At 52.7% G+C, this 18065-nt stretch overlaps 1 protein-coding gene across 1 annotated transcript in view; it reads right to left on the bottom strand.

Annotated features, from left to right (window-relative positions):
- Positions 1–17768, bottom strand: part of SLC25A37 (solute carrier family 25 member 37) — a 43608-nt gene extending 25840 nt beyond the window's left edge. The window contains exon 1 of the mRNA XM_082657128.1: positions 17444–17768. Coding sequence (XP_082513254.1) covers positions 17444–17659 — 216 coding nt within the window. The 5' untranslated portion in view covers positions 17660–17768. The remainder of the gene's footprint in view (positions 1–17443) is intronic.
- Between the last annotated feature and the right edge of the window lie 297 nt (positions 17769–18065).

The raw sequence follows: 18065 nt of genomic DNA, 5'->3' as shown, positions 1-18065 counted from the left end.
AAGCCTGGGGGGAGCCATGCAGGTGAAGCATGGGAGAAGGGGACCACCTGGGGGCACGGGTAGTGGCAGGTGGGATGTGAACAGAGGCCCCAAGAAAGGTGTTGTCATTGCAGCCAGCTGGGTACCAGGAGCACAGCACAGAGCCCAAGTGGAGCCCTGAAAAGAGGACAGTCCTTTGACCCTCCATGGGATGTTTCAGTCTCTTTGGTCCCGACCTCACAAGCCGTGAGGAGTGATGGGGTTCCCATCACCGTGCGGGGAATGGCTGCGGCAAGCCTCTCAATGTGGCAATGCTGGGTGACCGTGGCCATGCCGGCTGACCCCTCGATGACTCAGCTTCCTGGTAGTGAGCTCATGAAAGGTCCTCGGCAGGAAGGACTCAGAGAGCTATAAACAGAGCCTTCCAGAAGCATCTGCTACAAGGCTCTCCTTGCTTCTAGGGTGGGGCTGTGGCCATTCAGCATTTCTGGAATAGTGTGAATGAATCGTTTGCAGTCTTTCAGTGCTGCAGTTGGAGGTTTCAAGTAATTTAAATAAATGATCATTTCTCGGCAGGTACTCTGGGAAACAGGGGCCCCAAATGGTAGCTGGGCATCTAGCTCTTTTCCTCCTTGGGCATTCTAGCCCTGGGAGAATTCCAGAGCTGGGGGCCGTGGGCAGGGGTGGTCTTCCTAGCTTCCTCCTTCAAGCAGAAGTGCTTGCAAGTCTATATGTTACATTCCAAGTCAAAAGACAGTGCCCAGAGTTATACAGCCCGTGCAAATAAGGAGTGGAAATTTTAGAACGGGAAGCTTCCTAAGAAACCATATAGTTTTAGTTCCATCTTGCCATTCCACAGATGAAGAAACTGAGACTCAGATTAAGTGACGTGTTTTCCCAGGGTCACTCAGTTGGTGGGCTTTTGGTCATCAGGAGCTAATTGTAACTCACCCTAAAATGGAAATTAAACGTTCTGTGTGTGTATCCAGAGAAAGAATCCGTTTCGCCTTGATTCTCCTCATATCATCCCCCTGCCCTCCACGTTCAAGTTCTGGGCTGACAAAGCTTCTTCCTGTCCCTTAAACTCAGAGAGGATCAGAAATCTGTTTCCAACTTAAAAGCAACTTCTAGTAAAAGCCCAGCTTTGTAGTTAACTTTCATTTTTTAGGGTCTGAAAGAGAATTTCAGAAACTTTCTTGTGATTAGATTATCAGAAAATTCAAAAGAACCTTGGAAGAGACATTCACGGGAAGGTTAAAATGAGAATTCTTACCCCAGGTCAGGGGAAGCACCACTGTCCGGCCCAATCTCAGGAGCCTGTGGAGGGAACAGTGCTAATTCCAAGGATAAACAGAAACACCTAAAACTGTACCCACACAGACCCCATTGTGACAAACTGCAGTGTTAACTCCTTCTCTACCTCCTTCTGAAACTTGAAAGACTTTTTTGGAGGCAAAGAAGGAACTAGGAGTCACTCTAACTTGTCCATGTATTCCTCATTGTTATTCTATTGTTTTTACAATGAAAAGTCATTTCTAAAGCTGATTTAAATCATCTTGCTTTATGTATTTTTTTTTTTTTTTTTTGCTGTACGCGGGCCTCTCACTCTTGTGGCCTCTCCCGTTGCGGAGCACAGGCTCCGGACACGCAGGCTCAGCGGCCATGGCTCACGGTCCCAGCCGCTCCGCGGCACGTGGGATCTTCCCGGACCGGGGCACGAACCCGTGTCCCTTGCATCGGCAGGCGGACTCAACCACTGCGCCACCAGGGAAGCCCTTGCTTTATGTATTTAAAAAAATTGAACTATAGTTGATTTACAACTTTGTGTTAGTTTCAGGTGTACAGCAAAGTGATTCAGATAGATACACCCCCCCACACACACACACCCCCACACACAATTCTTTTTCAGATTCTTTTCCATTATAGGTTATTACAAGATATTGAATATAGTTCCCTGTGCTATACAGTAGGTCCTTGTTGTTTATCTGTTTTATATACAGCAGTGTGCAGCTGTTAATCCCAAACTCCTAATTTATCCCTCCCCCACCCCCTTTCCCCTTTGGTAACTGTAAATCTGCTTTCTACGTCTATGAGTCTGTTTCTGTTTTGTAAATAAGTTCATTTGTGTTATTTTTTTAGATTCCACATGTAAGTGACATCATATGATATATGTCTTTCTCTGTCTGAGTTAATGATGGGGATATTCTCAGTACTCTAAGGACTAACTATAAATCTTTAGTCATTTTTGAAATAAATTTAACGCTTCACGCTTCCTGGCATAAATACACGTTCATTAATTCAATGATTGCCTGAGAAGCCAAGATTTAAGGAAAAACAATTTTTAGTGTAAAAAGAGAACTCTCTAGTCTCTCTTTCATATTTTAGATTTTTAACCCTTTCACTGACAACTCCTATCCCAACGGGGCATTTTCTGTGGCGTAACGTCCACCAGATCAATCCTTTGCTTCTATCCCGACTGTTTCTCCTGGAGAACAGCTCAGCATTGTCTATCGACACTGAAAAAGGCCCACACACGTCCTCCTTCAAAACACCCAGAAGATTTAGTAACAAAGACCTCCTGTGCCACGGGAATCCGCAGACACAGAAAGGGAGGGCTGGCCTTGGGGTCGGCTGGCTCTTGCCCATGTCACTGGACCAGTGTTTTGGAGAAGCAGGACTCAGATTTTAGAAGCTGTGAGATCCAGGAGCTTCTGTCTAAACCTGGACTAGTACAGGCACCAGGAGGAAAAGCCTCAAGAGTCCAGCTTCCAGCCTTTATCAGAATCACTGGAGGTTGATGGATAAGCCCCAGGAACTGAACCCTCTGCATTTATAGGAGGACCCACCGGAGAGAGAAGGGCTCAAAGGAAAGAGAGGGCAGGAGATAAATGTCCAGCTATTCAGCTGCCTTTAAATTAAGAGTGACAAGGAGGGCTTCCCTGGTGGCGCAGTGGTTGAGAGTCCGCCTGTCAATGCAGGTCGTGCCCCGGTCCGGGAAGATGCCGCAGAGCGTCTAGGCCCGTGAGCCATGGCCGCTGAGCCTGCGCGTCTGGAGCCTGTGCTCCGCAACGGGAGAGGTCACAACAGTGAGAGGCCCGCGTACCGCAAAAAAAAAAAAAAAAAAAAAAAGTGACAAGGAATGAGATAGGAATCTGAGTGTCAAGAACAGGGCCCTGTATGGGGCTCCAGGTCAACCTCTGTCCTTCAGAAAGCAAAGTGGTCACCGACACTGTGTGTCATGTCTCTCAGGTCACCCTACAAACAGTGACCTGGGCCGAAAAGGTTACTCAGGCAAACCCTAAACCTCGACAAGTCACGTGACTATTTAATTTTTAGCCACTTGTCCGGCTGCTGCTCCAGCTGGCGTTTGCCAGTCATGTCACCCATCAATTACGAACCAATTATGAGCAGAAATGCCTTTGACATGACAGCTTTCCTCCCTTCTTCTGGGTTTTCACCCTCCTCTGGTCCTCAGCTCTGCAGTGAAAGTTCTCATCCAGGGACGAGGCTGGGCCTCCTGGATGCCACCGGGCAGTCACTCGGAGGCGAAACAGTGAACTAAAATTTCAGAACAGGGTGGGGAGAGAAGAAGAATTTCAGAATGCGGGGCAGGTCCCACGTGGAGGCCCCAGTGTGACCCCAAACCACAAAAACTTTCTCAGCTGATTCTGTGATCAGACAGACGGCTCAGAGCAGAAGCCCAAAATCAGAGTGTCAGGGGAGGGGTACCTTGGGGACAGGCCATGACATTCTAGGGGACAGGGAATCGTACAGCCCTGTTCTAACATCTCCTTCTCCTTCAGTCTAGATACAGATATGTTGAGACATTATTTCTTCGAGGGGCCCTTTCCTGACTGCTCCTGAGGTTCGGTTTCCATGAGAAGAGGCTCATCGCCCCCTCCGGAAATGATTCATTGATAGCTCTGTCCTCCTGGCGGACGGGGGACTGCTGTGGGGTGACCTCGGAGGTGTCGAGCCCCCCAGCTCCCAGTGCCCAGCACATGTGGTCCCACCCACATGCTCCCACGCCTGAATTAATTTGGTTATTCAATGAAGTCCAGGGGATGAAGCTGCACTTTTACAAATGCCTTTTAACTCTTTCTCGGTAGAGATGTTTCTATGAATCATGCTAATGCAAGCCAACATTTAGCAAACGAGCCGTGGAAAGAGTGACTAAGGAAGGAGACTTGGTTCTATAGTCAATGACACACCCCAGGTTCGTCCTTCCACCCTCACACTCAAGTACACACACACCAGCATCCTCTTTCCTTTAGAAAGGCTTCCCGGGACTTCCCCAGCAGCCCAGTGGGTAAGACTCTGCACTCCCAGTGCAGGAGGCCTGGGTTCGATCCCTGGTCGGGGAACTAGATCCTGCATGAATGTCACAACTAAGAGTCCGCATGCTGCAACTAAAAGATCCCGCATGCCGCAAGGAAGATCCTGTGTGCCGCAAGGAAGAGCCGGTGCAGCATGAATGAATGAATGAATAAATAAATAAATAAATAAATACTTTAAAAAAAGAAAGTCTTCCCCCCGTTTCTCCCCTCTGACTTCTTAGATTTGATCATCTGCCAACCACCCACTCCTTTAATCCAGGCTGGAGACAGCCCCAGGACACCCATGGGACCACCTCTATTCCAGGGGAGCAGAGTACCCCACTGCAAGCCAGAGGCAGGGCCCTGCATGTTCCCATCCCCAGCAAGCCAGCCAGCAAGCTTCCTGCGGGCTGCCAGTGCCCACTCTCCACCTCCACCCTCCACACTGGCTGTCAGGCCCAGGGCAAAGCAATGAGCAAGCAAAACCCTCCGTGTCGGCAGTGCGAGGAAAGGAGGACCAGGGACCCCGAGACAAAGGCATCTGTGTCCTACCTCCTTCCTCTCTTACTTTTCACGGTCAGTGGCCATGAACAACCAAGGCAAACAGAGATGGGAGGGACCAAGGTAGGTAAGAGCATCAACAGACACACAGAGACACACTTCAGGGTGATCAGCCACCTTCCCTGGTCCCCAGCCTCACACGCCTGCCACTCAAAGAGGCAGACTCACCTGAAAAGTGAAATGGAGCCTCTAAGGCGATAACCCCACGGAGATGAACGGGGCCCTCACTCCCTGAAGTCGGCCTTAATCACTGGCCTTAATCACCGTAGCCAGCCGTATGCGGCCCCGCTCGTCACTGGTCCTACATCATCAATTTTAAATGTATTTCTGAGCACGCCCCAGAGTATAATTGGCTCTTCGTCATTACCCAGCTAAAGAGGTGGCAGCAGCCGGCCACCCTGGTCTTTATTCAACAGATGGGAGACACTGTGTGTAAGGAGAGAGGTTAAGTGCCCAAGGCCATGCAGCTGTAGCAAATCCTGCAGTGGCTGGAACCAGAGCCTGTATTTTCCATTCCAACGAGCTAACCCTACCCCTTTAACAGGATCCCAGTTTGATAATAAATACCACAACCTGGCACCTGCAGAGAGCTTTATACTTTTTAAATGGTATAAAGGTTTGTTCACTGCAAACCGGGCTGTATTTTCTTACTAGATGTATTAAGTAGACCTGAAACGGAGGCACGACAGGCATTGTTACTCTGCCCTATTTAAGATGAGGACACTGCAGCCCTAGCAGACCGATGAACTATGAGGTAATGCTCTTCCCAACAGGTCATTTTCCGGCTGTGTTCTGGAAAGGAATCCTCAGGCCAGTCCAAATTCAAATTACTATATTGAGTCCAACATTGACACACTGCTGAAATGAGAGCTGCAACTTGCTCGAGAGAGAGAAGCCAGACAGAGCCAAAAATATCCTATGGCAATAACCATTTGTCATCATCCGCTTGCCCTGCATACTAGAGTACTTGACCCAGGAACTCCTACCTATACATTAGAGCCCCGTGTTCCATGCCACACTTTGATTTCCTGCTGGTGTTCCCTCAACTCCAATTCCTCCCTCCCAAGAATGCAGCTGAGGCCCCATCACCTCCTCTCAGAACCCAGCTCAAGGGCTCTGCCATCATTAACATCTGAGTCTGCACCCCAGCACCTCACTTGCTTGCTCCTACCTGATTCCTTTCCTCAACTCTGGTACAGCAGAAAGAGGCCCAAGTTTCAGGGCATGTTATTGTTCTGAAGCTCAGTTTTCTCATCTATGAAATGAGAAACTGCACATGCCTTTTCCTATCTTCAAAGGAGAGCTAAGGGCTTCCCTGGTGGTGCAGCGGTTGAGAGTCCGCCTGCCGATGCAGGGGACACGGGTTCGTGCCCCGGTCCGGGAAGATCCCACGTGCCGCGGAGCGGCTGGCCCGTGAGCCATGGCCGCTGAGCCTGCGCGTCCGGAGCCTGTGCTCCGCAACGGGAGAGGTCACAACAGTGAGAGGCCCGCGTACCGCAAAAAAAAAAAAAAAAAAAAAAAAAAAAAGGAGATCTAGGAGGATCAAGGGACAGAATATAGGTTGAAATGATACAAAAATACTGTAATATACAATTACAATAGCAACATACAAGCATAACCAGGCATTCAAGAAATAACCCTTTCAGAAATGATATTACGAGCTAATATTAAAGGAGTGCTTTCCACGTCCCTGACGCTCTTCTTAACACTCTAGGTGTATCATAATTCTCACAGCAACACGCTGAGGTGAGTACTATTTTATCCCCATTTCACAGATGAGAAAAATAAGGCACAGAGAGTTTTCAGTAACTTGTCCAGGCACCAGCCTAGGGAGTCTAGCCCCAGAGCCCGCGCTGTTAACTTGAAGGGCTCTTAATCATTAAGCATATTGCCTCTGATATGATCTGTCATTAGCTGGGCCTGTCAAGGTTTACAAAAGCCGCCCGCAAACATGATCCCACCTGAGCTTCTCAACAGTCCTGTCAAGTAGGTAAACAGACGATGTTAGTCTAGGTGACTAATAGCAGTCCATGAGACAAGGAGACACTGGCCCAGAGAAATGACTCGTCCAGGTTTCAAAGCTGGCGCATGGCAGGACTGGGACTTAAATTCACGGGGCCAGCCCCAACCCCTCCTAGTTCAGTGCCCTTTCTAGGGGCTTCAACACCAGCACCAGTCTGACAGACACGCCCCCCTTCCCAGCCCCTGCCCACGGCAGCATCTCCAGGGAACAAAGGCTGTCGCTACAATGAGAGATCCATCAGGGGCTTTTGCCACCGGACCTCATGGTACCGTGGCTTTCTGAGTCTCTCGCAGGATGTGTGTGATGAATCCGGAGGCCGCTGGCCTCAGAGGACGTCCTCTCCATGACACGAAGCGGCAGTCCCTTCACCTGATCCACGGTGGCCAGACATTTCTTAAACCTGTTATGCAACTCTTGCTTCAACCACGCTGCTGCTGGGATTTCTCTCTATTTCAACATGTTTTGTTTTCTCTTCAGAGAGAAAGCACGAATGTGAAACCAAAACACCTCTTAGTGACCAGACAACGGCCCTTCCCGGCAGTCTGGGATTACTGGGAGGGTACGGTGAGGGGATTCTCAAAGGTACCTTCTGGGAACCAATTTCAGCTTCCAGAATGACTAACAACCGCAGAGGTGAGGAAGAAGATGGGGGTGGGGGGGCACGGAGGAACAGTACAACTGAGGGCCAGTGTCTCCCACGGGGACAGGAGCCGATGCAAGAATGCCAGGCAAAGACATCCCAGTGACACTCCCAATCTGACTCCAGACCTTCAAGATGGCAGCCTGGGCCCTCCAGACTCCACACCCTAGCCCTCATGCCCATCTGAAAGCAGATATCAAGTTGGGCCATTCATCTCCTCAAAGGGAGCCAGCCGGTCCCATCACCTAAGCTCAGGGTCTAACTATAGGGAGCGGCCTCTGGAAATAGGGGCCAGGACTTATTTTTGTTGCCCGGGGTAGGAGGGGCCTCAGTTAAGTGTGGAATGAATGAAGTGGCTGGCCAGATGAATTCCTAGCCTCATCAGGGTTTCACTGAGGCTTATGGGTTCTACCACAAGAAAGGGACAGGCAAAAGGGCTGAGAAAGTCTCTTTGTGACCAAGATACAGCAGAGATTCCAAACGCTCAGCAAAACAAAAACTAGCATTTGTTTCATAGCAGGTTTTAAAGCGCTTTTTCCCCCACATCTTTTTTAAAACAACTGATTCATTCAACCAAGAGTCACAGAAAACCTTTACGTATCCCCGGTGGCTAAGTCAGAGGGGGAGAAGGTCTAGGTCTTTGCATGCCATGCGAGGTAGTCCAGGTTTTATTCTGAAGGCAACGGGGACAGCTAGGGGAGTGTCAGGTTGGGGGGAGACACCAGTGGATGTGAACTGAGACAATGGGCTGCCCCTCTACCCCCTCAGGCCCCTTGCAGGCTCTGCAGCACCGTGGAGAACAGGCTGGACTTTCCATTCCAATCGGCTAAACTTACCCCTTTAACACGATCCTGGTTTGATAATAAATACCACGGCCTGGCACCTGCAGAGAGCTTTATGCTTTTTCAACTGTGTTCACTGCAAACCTGGCTGCACTTTCTTCCAAGATCCAGTAAGTAGATCTGAAAGGTGGGCAGGATGGGTATTGCTACTCTTCCCTATTTAAGGAGAGAAAACTGGGAGTGTGCAGGACTAGCTAGGAAGGATTTGTGGGAATTCATTCAACAAATATCAATACTTAACTGAGCACCTACTGTGTGCCGGGTACTGCTTCTGGCAATAGGAACACACCAGAGAACGAAGGAGTAAAACATTCTTGCCCACTGGGAGCTGACATTCCAATGGAGGGAGACCATAAACAATGTAAATAACATTACAAATATGAAGAAAATAGTAAACAGTATAAATAATAAATATGAGGGAATTCCTTGGCAGTCCAGTGGTTAAGACTCTGCACTTCCATTGCAGGGGGCACAGGTTCGATCCCTGGTCAGGGAACTAAGATTCCACAGGCTGGGTGGCACGGCCAGGAAAATAAATAAATAAATAAGTATGAATTAACAGTATTGTGTGTTATAAGGTAACACATGCTGTGGAGAAAAAGCAGGGCCGGGCAATAGGGAAGTGTGGGTGCGTGGAGGGGAGGGTTTGTTCAACTGTGACTCCGTGATCAGGGAAGTCTGCCGTGTAAAGGCGACAGCTGCTGAGTCCCCTGAACCAAGGTAGAAGCAGTAGGAGGGAGAAGAAAACAAACTAAGAGGTATTACAGATGCAGGAGGGGACAGGTCTTGGAAGCATACGGGGAGAAGGGGAAAGGGGGCAGAGGTGGGGGAAAAGCTGAAGACCATCCCCAATTTTCTGAGGGAGGGGGCCCAGGCCAAAGGGCAGGCCAGAGGGGAGGGCAGGACATTCCATGATGGACACCAAGACAGCCAAATGGACATGTCTTCAAGGCAACTGTTTATCTAGCTCCTAGAGAGTCCGGACCAGAGACACAGAGATGCCACCTGCGAGTTACCAGGACCCAAGCAGAAATGGAGACGTGTCCCGAGGAAAGAAAAGAAGGTAGAGGGCAGAATTCTGAGGAAGACCAGCAGGCTGCCTGTCGTCGGAGGGGCCAGGAAAACGATGGCTGCATTTATTAGGCCAGGCAATCACTGGCACCCTAGTGCCAGCAGAGCGACGGGCACAAAAACCCAGAGAGGCCTGGGGGGTGACAAGGGGAGGAGGGAGAGACTGAATGTCAACCATCCTTCTCTAACATTTGTTATTTTAAGGGCACGTGGGCTCAAGGTGAGCTGCCTGGGGTTGGTTCGTTATTGAAGATGGGAGAAGTACGGACTGGACGTAGAAATACTTCTAAGAAGGAACCCATGGTGGGGTGGGGCTGGGTGGGGGTGTGCTAAGGATACTGGAACCGGGTTACTCATGAGACAGCTGACCAAAATAACTACCCCCATGACCTTTATTGAGAACTTCAATAAGCAAGAGCTTCACGTATGTCACCCCACTTAATTCTTTCAACAACCCTGTAAGGTAGGTCTTGGGATTCACATCCACACTCTGCAGACAAGGAAACTGAGCTTAGAGAGGCCAAGTAAGGTGGCCCAGGTGGAGAGCCAGGATTCAAATCCAGGTGTATGGGGTGGTCCCTACCTATCACCCTTCCCCCGCTGATTCCCCTTAGAGGAAGGAAGGACCCTCTTACCTTAAGATAGGAGGAGGGAGGGGCGGGAGACGGCAGGCTAGTTGGAAGGACTGTCACAGGAGAGCCTGACTGGGGGCCTGGTTCCTCTATAAACAGGGAGCGAGATGCCACACTGAGGCTGAGAGAAGTGGAGGGGTGGGGGTCCGAGAAGCAAGATGCTCTGAAGCAGCTGCTGAGGAGGACAAAAGCAGACTGACCAGAACACGGGAAAGGACAGTAGACGCCATTCTGCTTCGAAAGGGCGTGAAATCCCAAATTGCTCTCGTTCTTGCAACAAAATTATAGTGATCTTTCCTGTCTCCTAGAGATCCCGCCCCTCCCTTCTTTTCCGTCCTCCTTCAGCGGGAGGCGCTTTTCTAAAAGGTGGATTTCGGAGTGGCATGGAGTCCAGCGAGGAGTCCTCTTGAACTTCTGTCTGGTTGTCTGTGTCATGAACACCCAGGCCGCGTGCTGATGCCCAGGGCTGGGGTCTGCTGGAGGAGTGGGGTCTGCTGGGGGCCGCAGAGGCCTGGCACACGGGGCAGCAGTGTGGGTTTCTCCCGAAGGGCTCGGCTGCCCAGCGGGTGGTGGGTTGTTAGGGATTAGGTGTGGGCAGGCCAGCGTTGGAAGGACCAAAGGCAGAGAAACTGCGGGCCCGGGAGTGGCTGCAGGGATGGGCTGAGGAAGCCAGGGATGCGCTCAGAGGAGAGAGAGAAGAGACAGGAGCCCTAGCACAGTGTGACCATGAGAAAGCTGTGGCCAGGCTATGAGACGTCTGAACGCACGATTTCAGAGGCGGAAAGGTTCTGGGTCAGGACAAGGCCCCGTGGAGGTAATAGCCCTCGATCTGAGCAACATAAAGAATGGAGAGATTTGGGTGTTCGTTGGGTGGTGGCCAAGAGGGGACAGTCTCAGGATGATGATGGGATTCAGGGTAGAGGAGCGGTCTATGAGCCAGACGCCAACATTCAGAGAACGAGGGAAAGCGACTGGATCACGTCATTGATGATGACCATGATGAACCTGAGAGCTCCCACCTAGGGGACACTTATACACGGCAGGTTCTGATAAGCGCAGTAAGGACTCAACGCTCACAGCCACCTGGGACATCAGTACCATCTTGTCCTTTTTTTTACAGGTGGGGAAACTGGGCACAGAGGTGGATGAAGAAACTTGCCCCAGGTCACACCCAAGTGGGAAGCAGGACCTAGGCCATGCAGTCAGGCTCAGGGGCCCCCGCCCCTACCCATCCTGCCATCCCAGTAGAGCAGGAGGTGAGTGGGGACAGAGAGAGAAGAGGGATGGACACTGGTGGAAGTGGATGGCGGGAGCCTCAAAGGGGAAGGAGCAGTTGATAAGGGGGGTGATGAACAGCCAGAGGGCAGCAGCCCCAAGGCATGTGGTTTGAGGCGATGGGAACCATCTTTTCTTGAGAGGCTTCAGGGAAGTGGGGGTCTCAGGAGAAGAGCACCGGCAGGAGGAAGGAAAACTCAGTGAAGATGTAAGGGAGACTGTTACACGGAACTTCCATGGGTTCCGACGGGAAAACAAGGGAAGAAGGAAGCAATGGAAAGTTGGTTCAGGTGAGAAAAAGCAGGAAGAAAATTTGTGTCTGCATTTCACAGATAAGAGAACTAGACCTCAGAAAAGCTAAGTGTCCTGCCCAACCGGTTAAGTCCAAGACTGGGACCTGAATTGCCCCAAGATAGTTCTCTGAGGGTGAGAAACTGTGGCTCAGAAGGAGCTTGAGGGCAGGTTTGCAGTTAAAGAGACAGTGATCGGATGCAAGCCTCCTATGAAAAAGGACGGCAGCAAACATTCCAGGTGGAGGCTGGGAGGGGAGGGCAGACTGTCGGAGAAGCAGAACTTAATGAAGATTAAAAACAAAAAGAAAACTCTCTGAGAAGGAAAGTACCCCTTGGGTACCAGGGGAGATATGAAAAGAGCCAGTTCTGGGGTTCAAGAGGGACTACCAAAGGCTTCCTTGAACACAAGCAAGCCAGTTCATCCAGTGGGTCAGGGAAAGTCAGAAGGGGTCCAGAACCCAAGCCTGTAAAAGAAGAAAAGTGGGACTCAAGTCTGGAGATTGGTCACCGCCCCCAAGAGCGGTGGGACAAAAGTCCTCTTCAATGAAAGGGCCACAGATGGCTAAAAGGTGCCCAACGGAAACCAGGAAACTATGGAAGGCCTACTCCACAGAGCCACGCCCTCCCTTCCACATGACACGCCCCCCCACTTCATGTGCACACCCCTGTATGGCTTAAACAATGTAATTGAATCCCCCCAATTAGCCCCAAGTGCCTCCCGCTGTTAAAAAGCTGAGGCCGCCTTGACTGCCAACTGCCCCTATAATCCTAGGGGCTCCCCTCCAAGCCCTTTGCTCTAGCCTCCCTCTCCCCCACTTCTGGGCAGAGGGGGCCCGCAGCCGGCCGGAAAGTGGCCACATGGGGACCAAGTGCTGATCTGGGACCGCCTGAGATCCCTTTCCCACTCCTCCAGCAGACCCCAGCCCTGGGCATCAGCACGCGGCCTGGGTGTTCATGACACAGACAACCAGACAGAAGTTCAAGAGGACTCCTCGCTGGACTCCACGCCACTCCGAAATCCACCTTTTAGAAAAGCGCCTCCCGCTGAAGGAGGACGGAAAAGAAGGGAGGGGCGGGATCTCTAGGAGACAGGAAAGATCACTATAATTTTGTTGCAAGAACGAGAGCAATTTGGGATTTCACGCCCTTTCGAAGCAGAATGGCATCTACTGGACGGTACTTGGTTTCGAAAGCACTGGAGTGGGTGGGAGGGACACTGGCAGCTGCCTTCGCCCCCTGCCCCCCACCTCCCCAGAGGACCCTAGCAGTCAGCTTGCACTGCTGGGACCAGGAAGGATGAGCAAAGTCAGAAGTGGAGGAATGCAGAGCCTCCTGGCACCTGCCTGGCTCGCTGCTGCTGCTCGGAGCTCAGCAGGGCCGGCGACAGAAACCCCCAAGGCCAAGCGAGGTTTCTAACTGGCCTGGCAGCCACCAGCTCCTAGAGAGAAGGCTGAGCCTTAACCCACTCGGCCGGCAGTCAGTGCCCTGCCATCGGGCTGCACCCTGGCGGGGAAGGAGGGCTTCCCCCAGCAGAGCTTGAGGACTGAGTTTCCCTGACGAGCAAAACAAGAGAAGGGCTGTGAAAGGGTCAGCGGAAGTTCCCTCGCTTCAAATCTTTCCTGTTTCCTTCTGCCCCGGCTTTCGCCACCGCAGGACTCAGCATGGTCTGCGAGCGTGTGCCTAATCTGGTTGGAATTTCCTCCTCCACCCACCTGGCATTCTCCCCACAGCCCTGAGCGCTCCCGATCAGGGGTTCTCACATCCACCCCAAGTGCTGGTCTAGGCGACCACGCCACTGGCCCCTCTGGAGCACCAGGGAGAGGCTCACGGTAGAGGGGCTGCAAAGCCCCAGTTGGAAAGGAGCAAGTCGTGGCTACCCTTTGGCGAGAGCCCTACGGAGGCCCCTCGCTCGCTCCCCTGGGACCAGTACGGGGTCCCAGCAGCCTGGCCCTTTATGGATGAGTGAGTACTCATATGCCACCAGCGCGGGGACAAGTGACAGAGGAAGACACAGGAAAGAGGAGAAAAGTTGCCCAAAGTCTTCCAAACACCCACTTAATAATCACAGGCTGTTGACTGCTGGAGCTCAAGAGGCACTAGTGATTATGAGGTTCAGTGTTTTTCAGACGTTTTTGTCCATAATCCCCAGCCAGAAGTGCACTTTACACAGCCACTCAGGGAACACACACACACACACACCCAAGCAGAATTTCATGGAGCGACACTGCTCCTTACCGCATGCCACACGTGCCCGTGTTTTGTACTCGCACCAATCTGGCTTTTTAAAAATGTTGCTCCCGGGACTTCCCCGGTGGCGCAGTGGTTAAGAATCCGCCTGCCAATGCACGGGACACCGGTTGGAGCCCTGGTCCGCGAAGATCCCACATGCCTCAGAGCAACTAAGCCCATGCGCCACAACTACTGAGCCTGCGCTCTAGAGCCCGCGAGCCACAACTACTGAAGCCCATGTGCCGCAACGACTGAAGCCCGCACGCCTAGAGCCCATGCTGCGCAACAAGAGAAGCCACCGCAACGAGAAGCCTGTGTACCGCAACGAAGAGTAGCCCCCGCTCACAGCAACTAGAGAAAGCCCACACGCAGCAACGAAGGCCCAATACAGCCCAAAATTAATTAATTAAAAAAAAAATGTTGCTCCCACTGATGGGTCACCACCCAGTTTGAAAAATGCAGATCATTAAGGTGACATGGTGGGGGGGATGGGACTTCATGGGAAAATGTATGTAATGTTACAGTGGGAAGCATTAGCAAGGCTGACCTATTTGCACTTAATGACCCAACCTAACAGCTCGCTGGGCTCAGAAATGAAAGTGACCACCCCTGAGCACCATGGTTCACACTATCTAGGAGAGAAAAACTGGAAAAAGCAGGCCCATCCAACACTCTCACTGAACTTTACAAGAACAGGTTAAAACTGTGTGCCTTATAAAATCAAAGAAAACTTTTTTTTTCCCTTTCAAGATACAACTTACATTGATTTGGCTTCAGGTGTAATAACTTTTTGAAATTTCAAGAACGTAAAGAGGACGAGTGGGGGCTTCGCTGGTGGCGCAGTGGTTGAGAGTCCGCCTGCCGATGCAGGGGACACGGGTTCGTGCCCCGGTCCGGGAAGATCCCACATACCGCGGAGCGGCTGGGCCCGTGAGCCATGGCCGCTGAGCCTGCGCGTCCGGAGCCCGTGCTCCGCAACGGGAGAGGCCACAACCATGAGAGGCCCGTGTACCACAAAAAAAAAAAAAAAAAAAAAGAGGACGAGTGTTCTGTGTTCATAGAAAGGGGGACAGGTTAAAAATGGGAAATGCTGAACTGGTCCACAGCCTCCGTTTTACTAGTGACAAAACTAAGACACAGAACAGTGCCTAAGGCATGAAACAAGTTAGGGGCCGGGCTTGAACCCCAGCCCAGGGCTCCTGATTCAATTACTCACAGTCTTCATCTTCCCAAATATTTAAGAAGAACACAGTGAAGGTCTCCCCAAGTAGAGCATTCCCGTGACTGAAGCATATCTCATGTTGGACACATGACAACCATGCTGGTCTTGGCACACGTTGGCACTCTGCCACAGCCTCACTGGGGTCACACAGCGGGGCTCATACCACTTAACTCTGTGCCTTTCATCCCTGCTGCAAAGTGAAAAGAGTAATCCAAGAAAGTTGTAGCCAAAAAACAAGAGGGGCTTTAAAGCCAAACCTGCATGCTCAAAACCAGAAGAACCCCTAAGGGTCATTATTCAGAGCTAGGATTATAATCGCAGAACCAAGAAAACCTTCCTGGTTAGTTAACCCAAGCCTTCATTTTACAGTCAAGCCCCACAGAATGACTTGCCTAGGACAGTAAGACCAGCTCCTTCGATCATACACACCACGTTAACCTGGTCACAGGTGAAAACCAACCGCTACGGAAAGTAATACTAAGTACACAGTGACAAATGGATCAAAACAGACCAGCGTCCATGGGGCAGAAGGAGGGGCAGGGAGGAAACTAAACACAGATCACAACATTTAAACACGTGAGATTAATGCCTCTTCAGAGTGTCACAGGGAGCTCAAAAGGCACGACTGACTATTCCTAATCCTAAAGATAAGCTAAAATGATGCCCTGAACCAAACTCACAGCAGAGGCCAAGGGCCTCAGAAGTGGTACAGGTCCTTGGAACATTCATCTCCACGACCCAGTGGGTCTGGTGCCTGCTCAAATAACATCTCCCTGCTCCTAACTTTCCCACACTCTGTCCAAGGCCCCTGAGACAACAACTTCAAACATGGGGAATGTTATTACATGTGAGGGATTCTTTCCTACACAAATGCCACCTGGTATCTGTCCAGGGTCTTTCCTGGAGCAGCTTCGGAAACCTAAAAGACAAGATCTCCCTGTGGCCTCTGTAACCGTGGCAGGCAAGGACCATTCCCTTAATTCCCCACTGGGATGTCGGAGGGAGAGAAGGGGTGATGGCTCAGTCCCAGCAGCACAATATAAGACTTGGGCTCACCTTACTGCCAATGCCCATGGTCTTCTCTCTGGACCCGTGTCTGTCCAGCCCCTGACTGCCAGCTCTGAGAGCTGCCCAGGGCAGGGAAAACCCTCTGCATTAGACATTCTGGCCTTCACGCCACTCACATGGGGCCAGCATCAGCAACAAGATACAGATGCTAACTGGGGAACTCTGCAGGGCCTGCCTTCCAAGATAACTGCCACCCGGAGAGGTCCCCAAATCTCCCAAAACACACTGAGGCTGGAGTCGGAGGATACAGTGGCTCATGAGCCCGGGCAGCCTAATCTGTTCACCTCTCTGTGCCACGGTTCCTTCATCTGTTAATCCCCAGGGTTGCTGTGTGTTTTAGATGAGTTCTGCCCACAAAAGTGCGATGTGTCAGTACTAGTATTATTCCCCCTCAGCACTCTATCCCCTAGCCATTCGGTATCCTGAACAGGCTGACTGAGGTCAACTCAGGCAAAATCCGCCTGGCTAAAACTGCCTCCTTACAGAAATGCATTTAAAACTACCCGGGAAGTACCGGGCCAACTGACCCTCTATTACACAAACCGTAAGAAAGGCTGTATAGCACACGCTCTCCCTGCCTGCCCGCCTCCCTGCAACAAAATGAGAAGGCAAATGTCACTGCAAGTCTTACTGCCTCTCAGCGGCTCGACAGCCGGAGGGCGGGTGGCCGGGCCGGCCGGCCGGACCGGGGACACGTTCCTCGGCGCGAGCGTGGTTAGCGCTCCCGGCGGCGGGTCCCTCCGGGACAGCGCACGTGTGGGCAGCCTCGGCCACCCGGCACCGGCCGGCGGACGCCGCTCGCCACGGCTTGGACACCGGGAGCGCCAGCTGGAGCCGCAACGACCCGGGACCGCAAACTCTCCGATCGCGTGGCCAGACAGTGGTAAGACTGTGCAAAGCTGCACTGGCCGCCTCCCTCGGGAACCCCGCCGCCACCACCGAGGCCAGCGGCGCTCGCCACTCCTCCTCGCCGGCCGCAGCGCCGCCAGCAGCCCGGGCCGGGAACTCGGCGGGAGCGGCGGAGCGGGGCGCCGGCTGGGGCACCCTCGTGGGCGCGGGGGGTGCCCCCAGGGCCCAGGCGCACAGCGGAAGGAGCTGCGCAGCGCGCTCCTCGGCGCCCCGGCTACGCGCGCCAACTCCCGGTGAGACCCAGGAGACCCGGGGCGCCGCGGCCCCGAGGAGAGCGCGGTTTCGGAGAGCTGCATCCAGGCTGCTCCTGCGCGGGATGCAAACGCACGCGCGCGCGCTCTCCTCTCCGCTCGCTCCGTCCCTAAAGTCCCCTCGCGCCTCACCTTCACTGAGTCTACCGGGTACATGACCGAGTGCTCCAGGATCCCGGCCATCGCTCCGGCTGTCATGTGGATGGATAAGGAGACGCTGGTCGGCAGGTTCTCATAGTCCTCCGACCCGGCGTCCTTGCAGCCGCCGCCGCCGCCGCCATCTCGGCTGTCCCCATCCATCCTGCGCCCTCCAGCCTGGCTCCCTACGCCGCCGCAGCGTAGCTCCATCCGCCGGCTCCGCTGGGCGCGGGAGGCTGCAGGAGGCGGGCGGGGAGGGGGAGGGGGCGAAAAACTTCACTTCTTTAAAGTGGGAACCACCTCCCGGGTGCTGCGGCGCCTGACGCCATGGCGGGCTGGGGTGGAGCAGAGGGGCACCAATCACTGGGAAAGTAGAGGCCGGCCGCGGCCGCACCATTGGTGTGCGGGACAGTGGGGACCCGCCTCCCAGTGTGACGTCACTGCCCAGTGCAAATTTCCAAGCTACCGGATGGGGGCGAAAGGAGACGTTGGGGTGTCCCGGGAAGTTGTCTTACCTCCTGTTGGGGTGGTGCTGCCTGGTTTGGGGCAGTCGCTGGGGAGGGTCAGCCGGACCGTAGGGATTGGGCAATGCTTGAGGCTGGAGGGAGATTCGGAG

The sequence above is a fragment of the Grampus griseus genome (genome assembly GCF_964374135.1).
Source record: "Grampus griseus genome assembly, chromosome: 6".
Taxonomy (NCBI): domain Eukaryota; kingdom Metazoa; phylum Chordata; class Mammalia; order Artiodactyla; family Delphinidae; genus Grampus; species Grampus griseus.
Note: the sequence above shows the minus strand (reverse complement) of the source record. Positions and strands in the feature narration are given on the sequence as shown.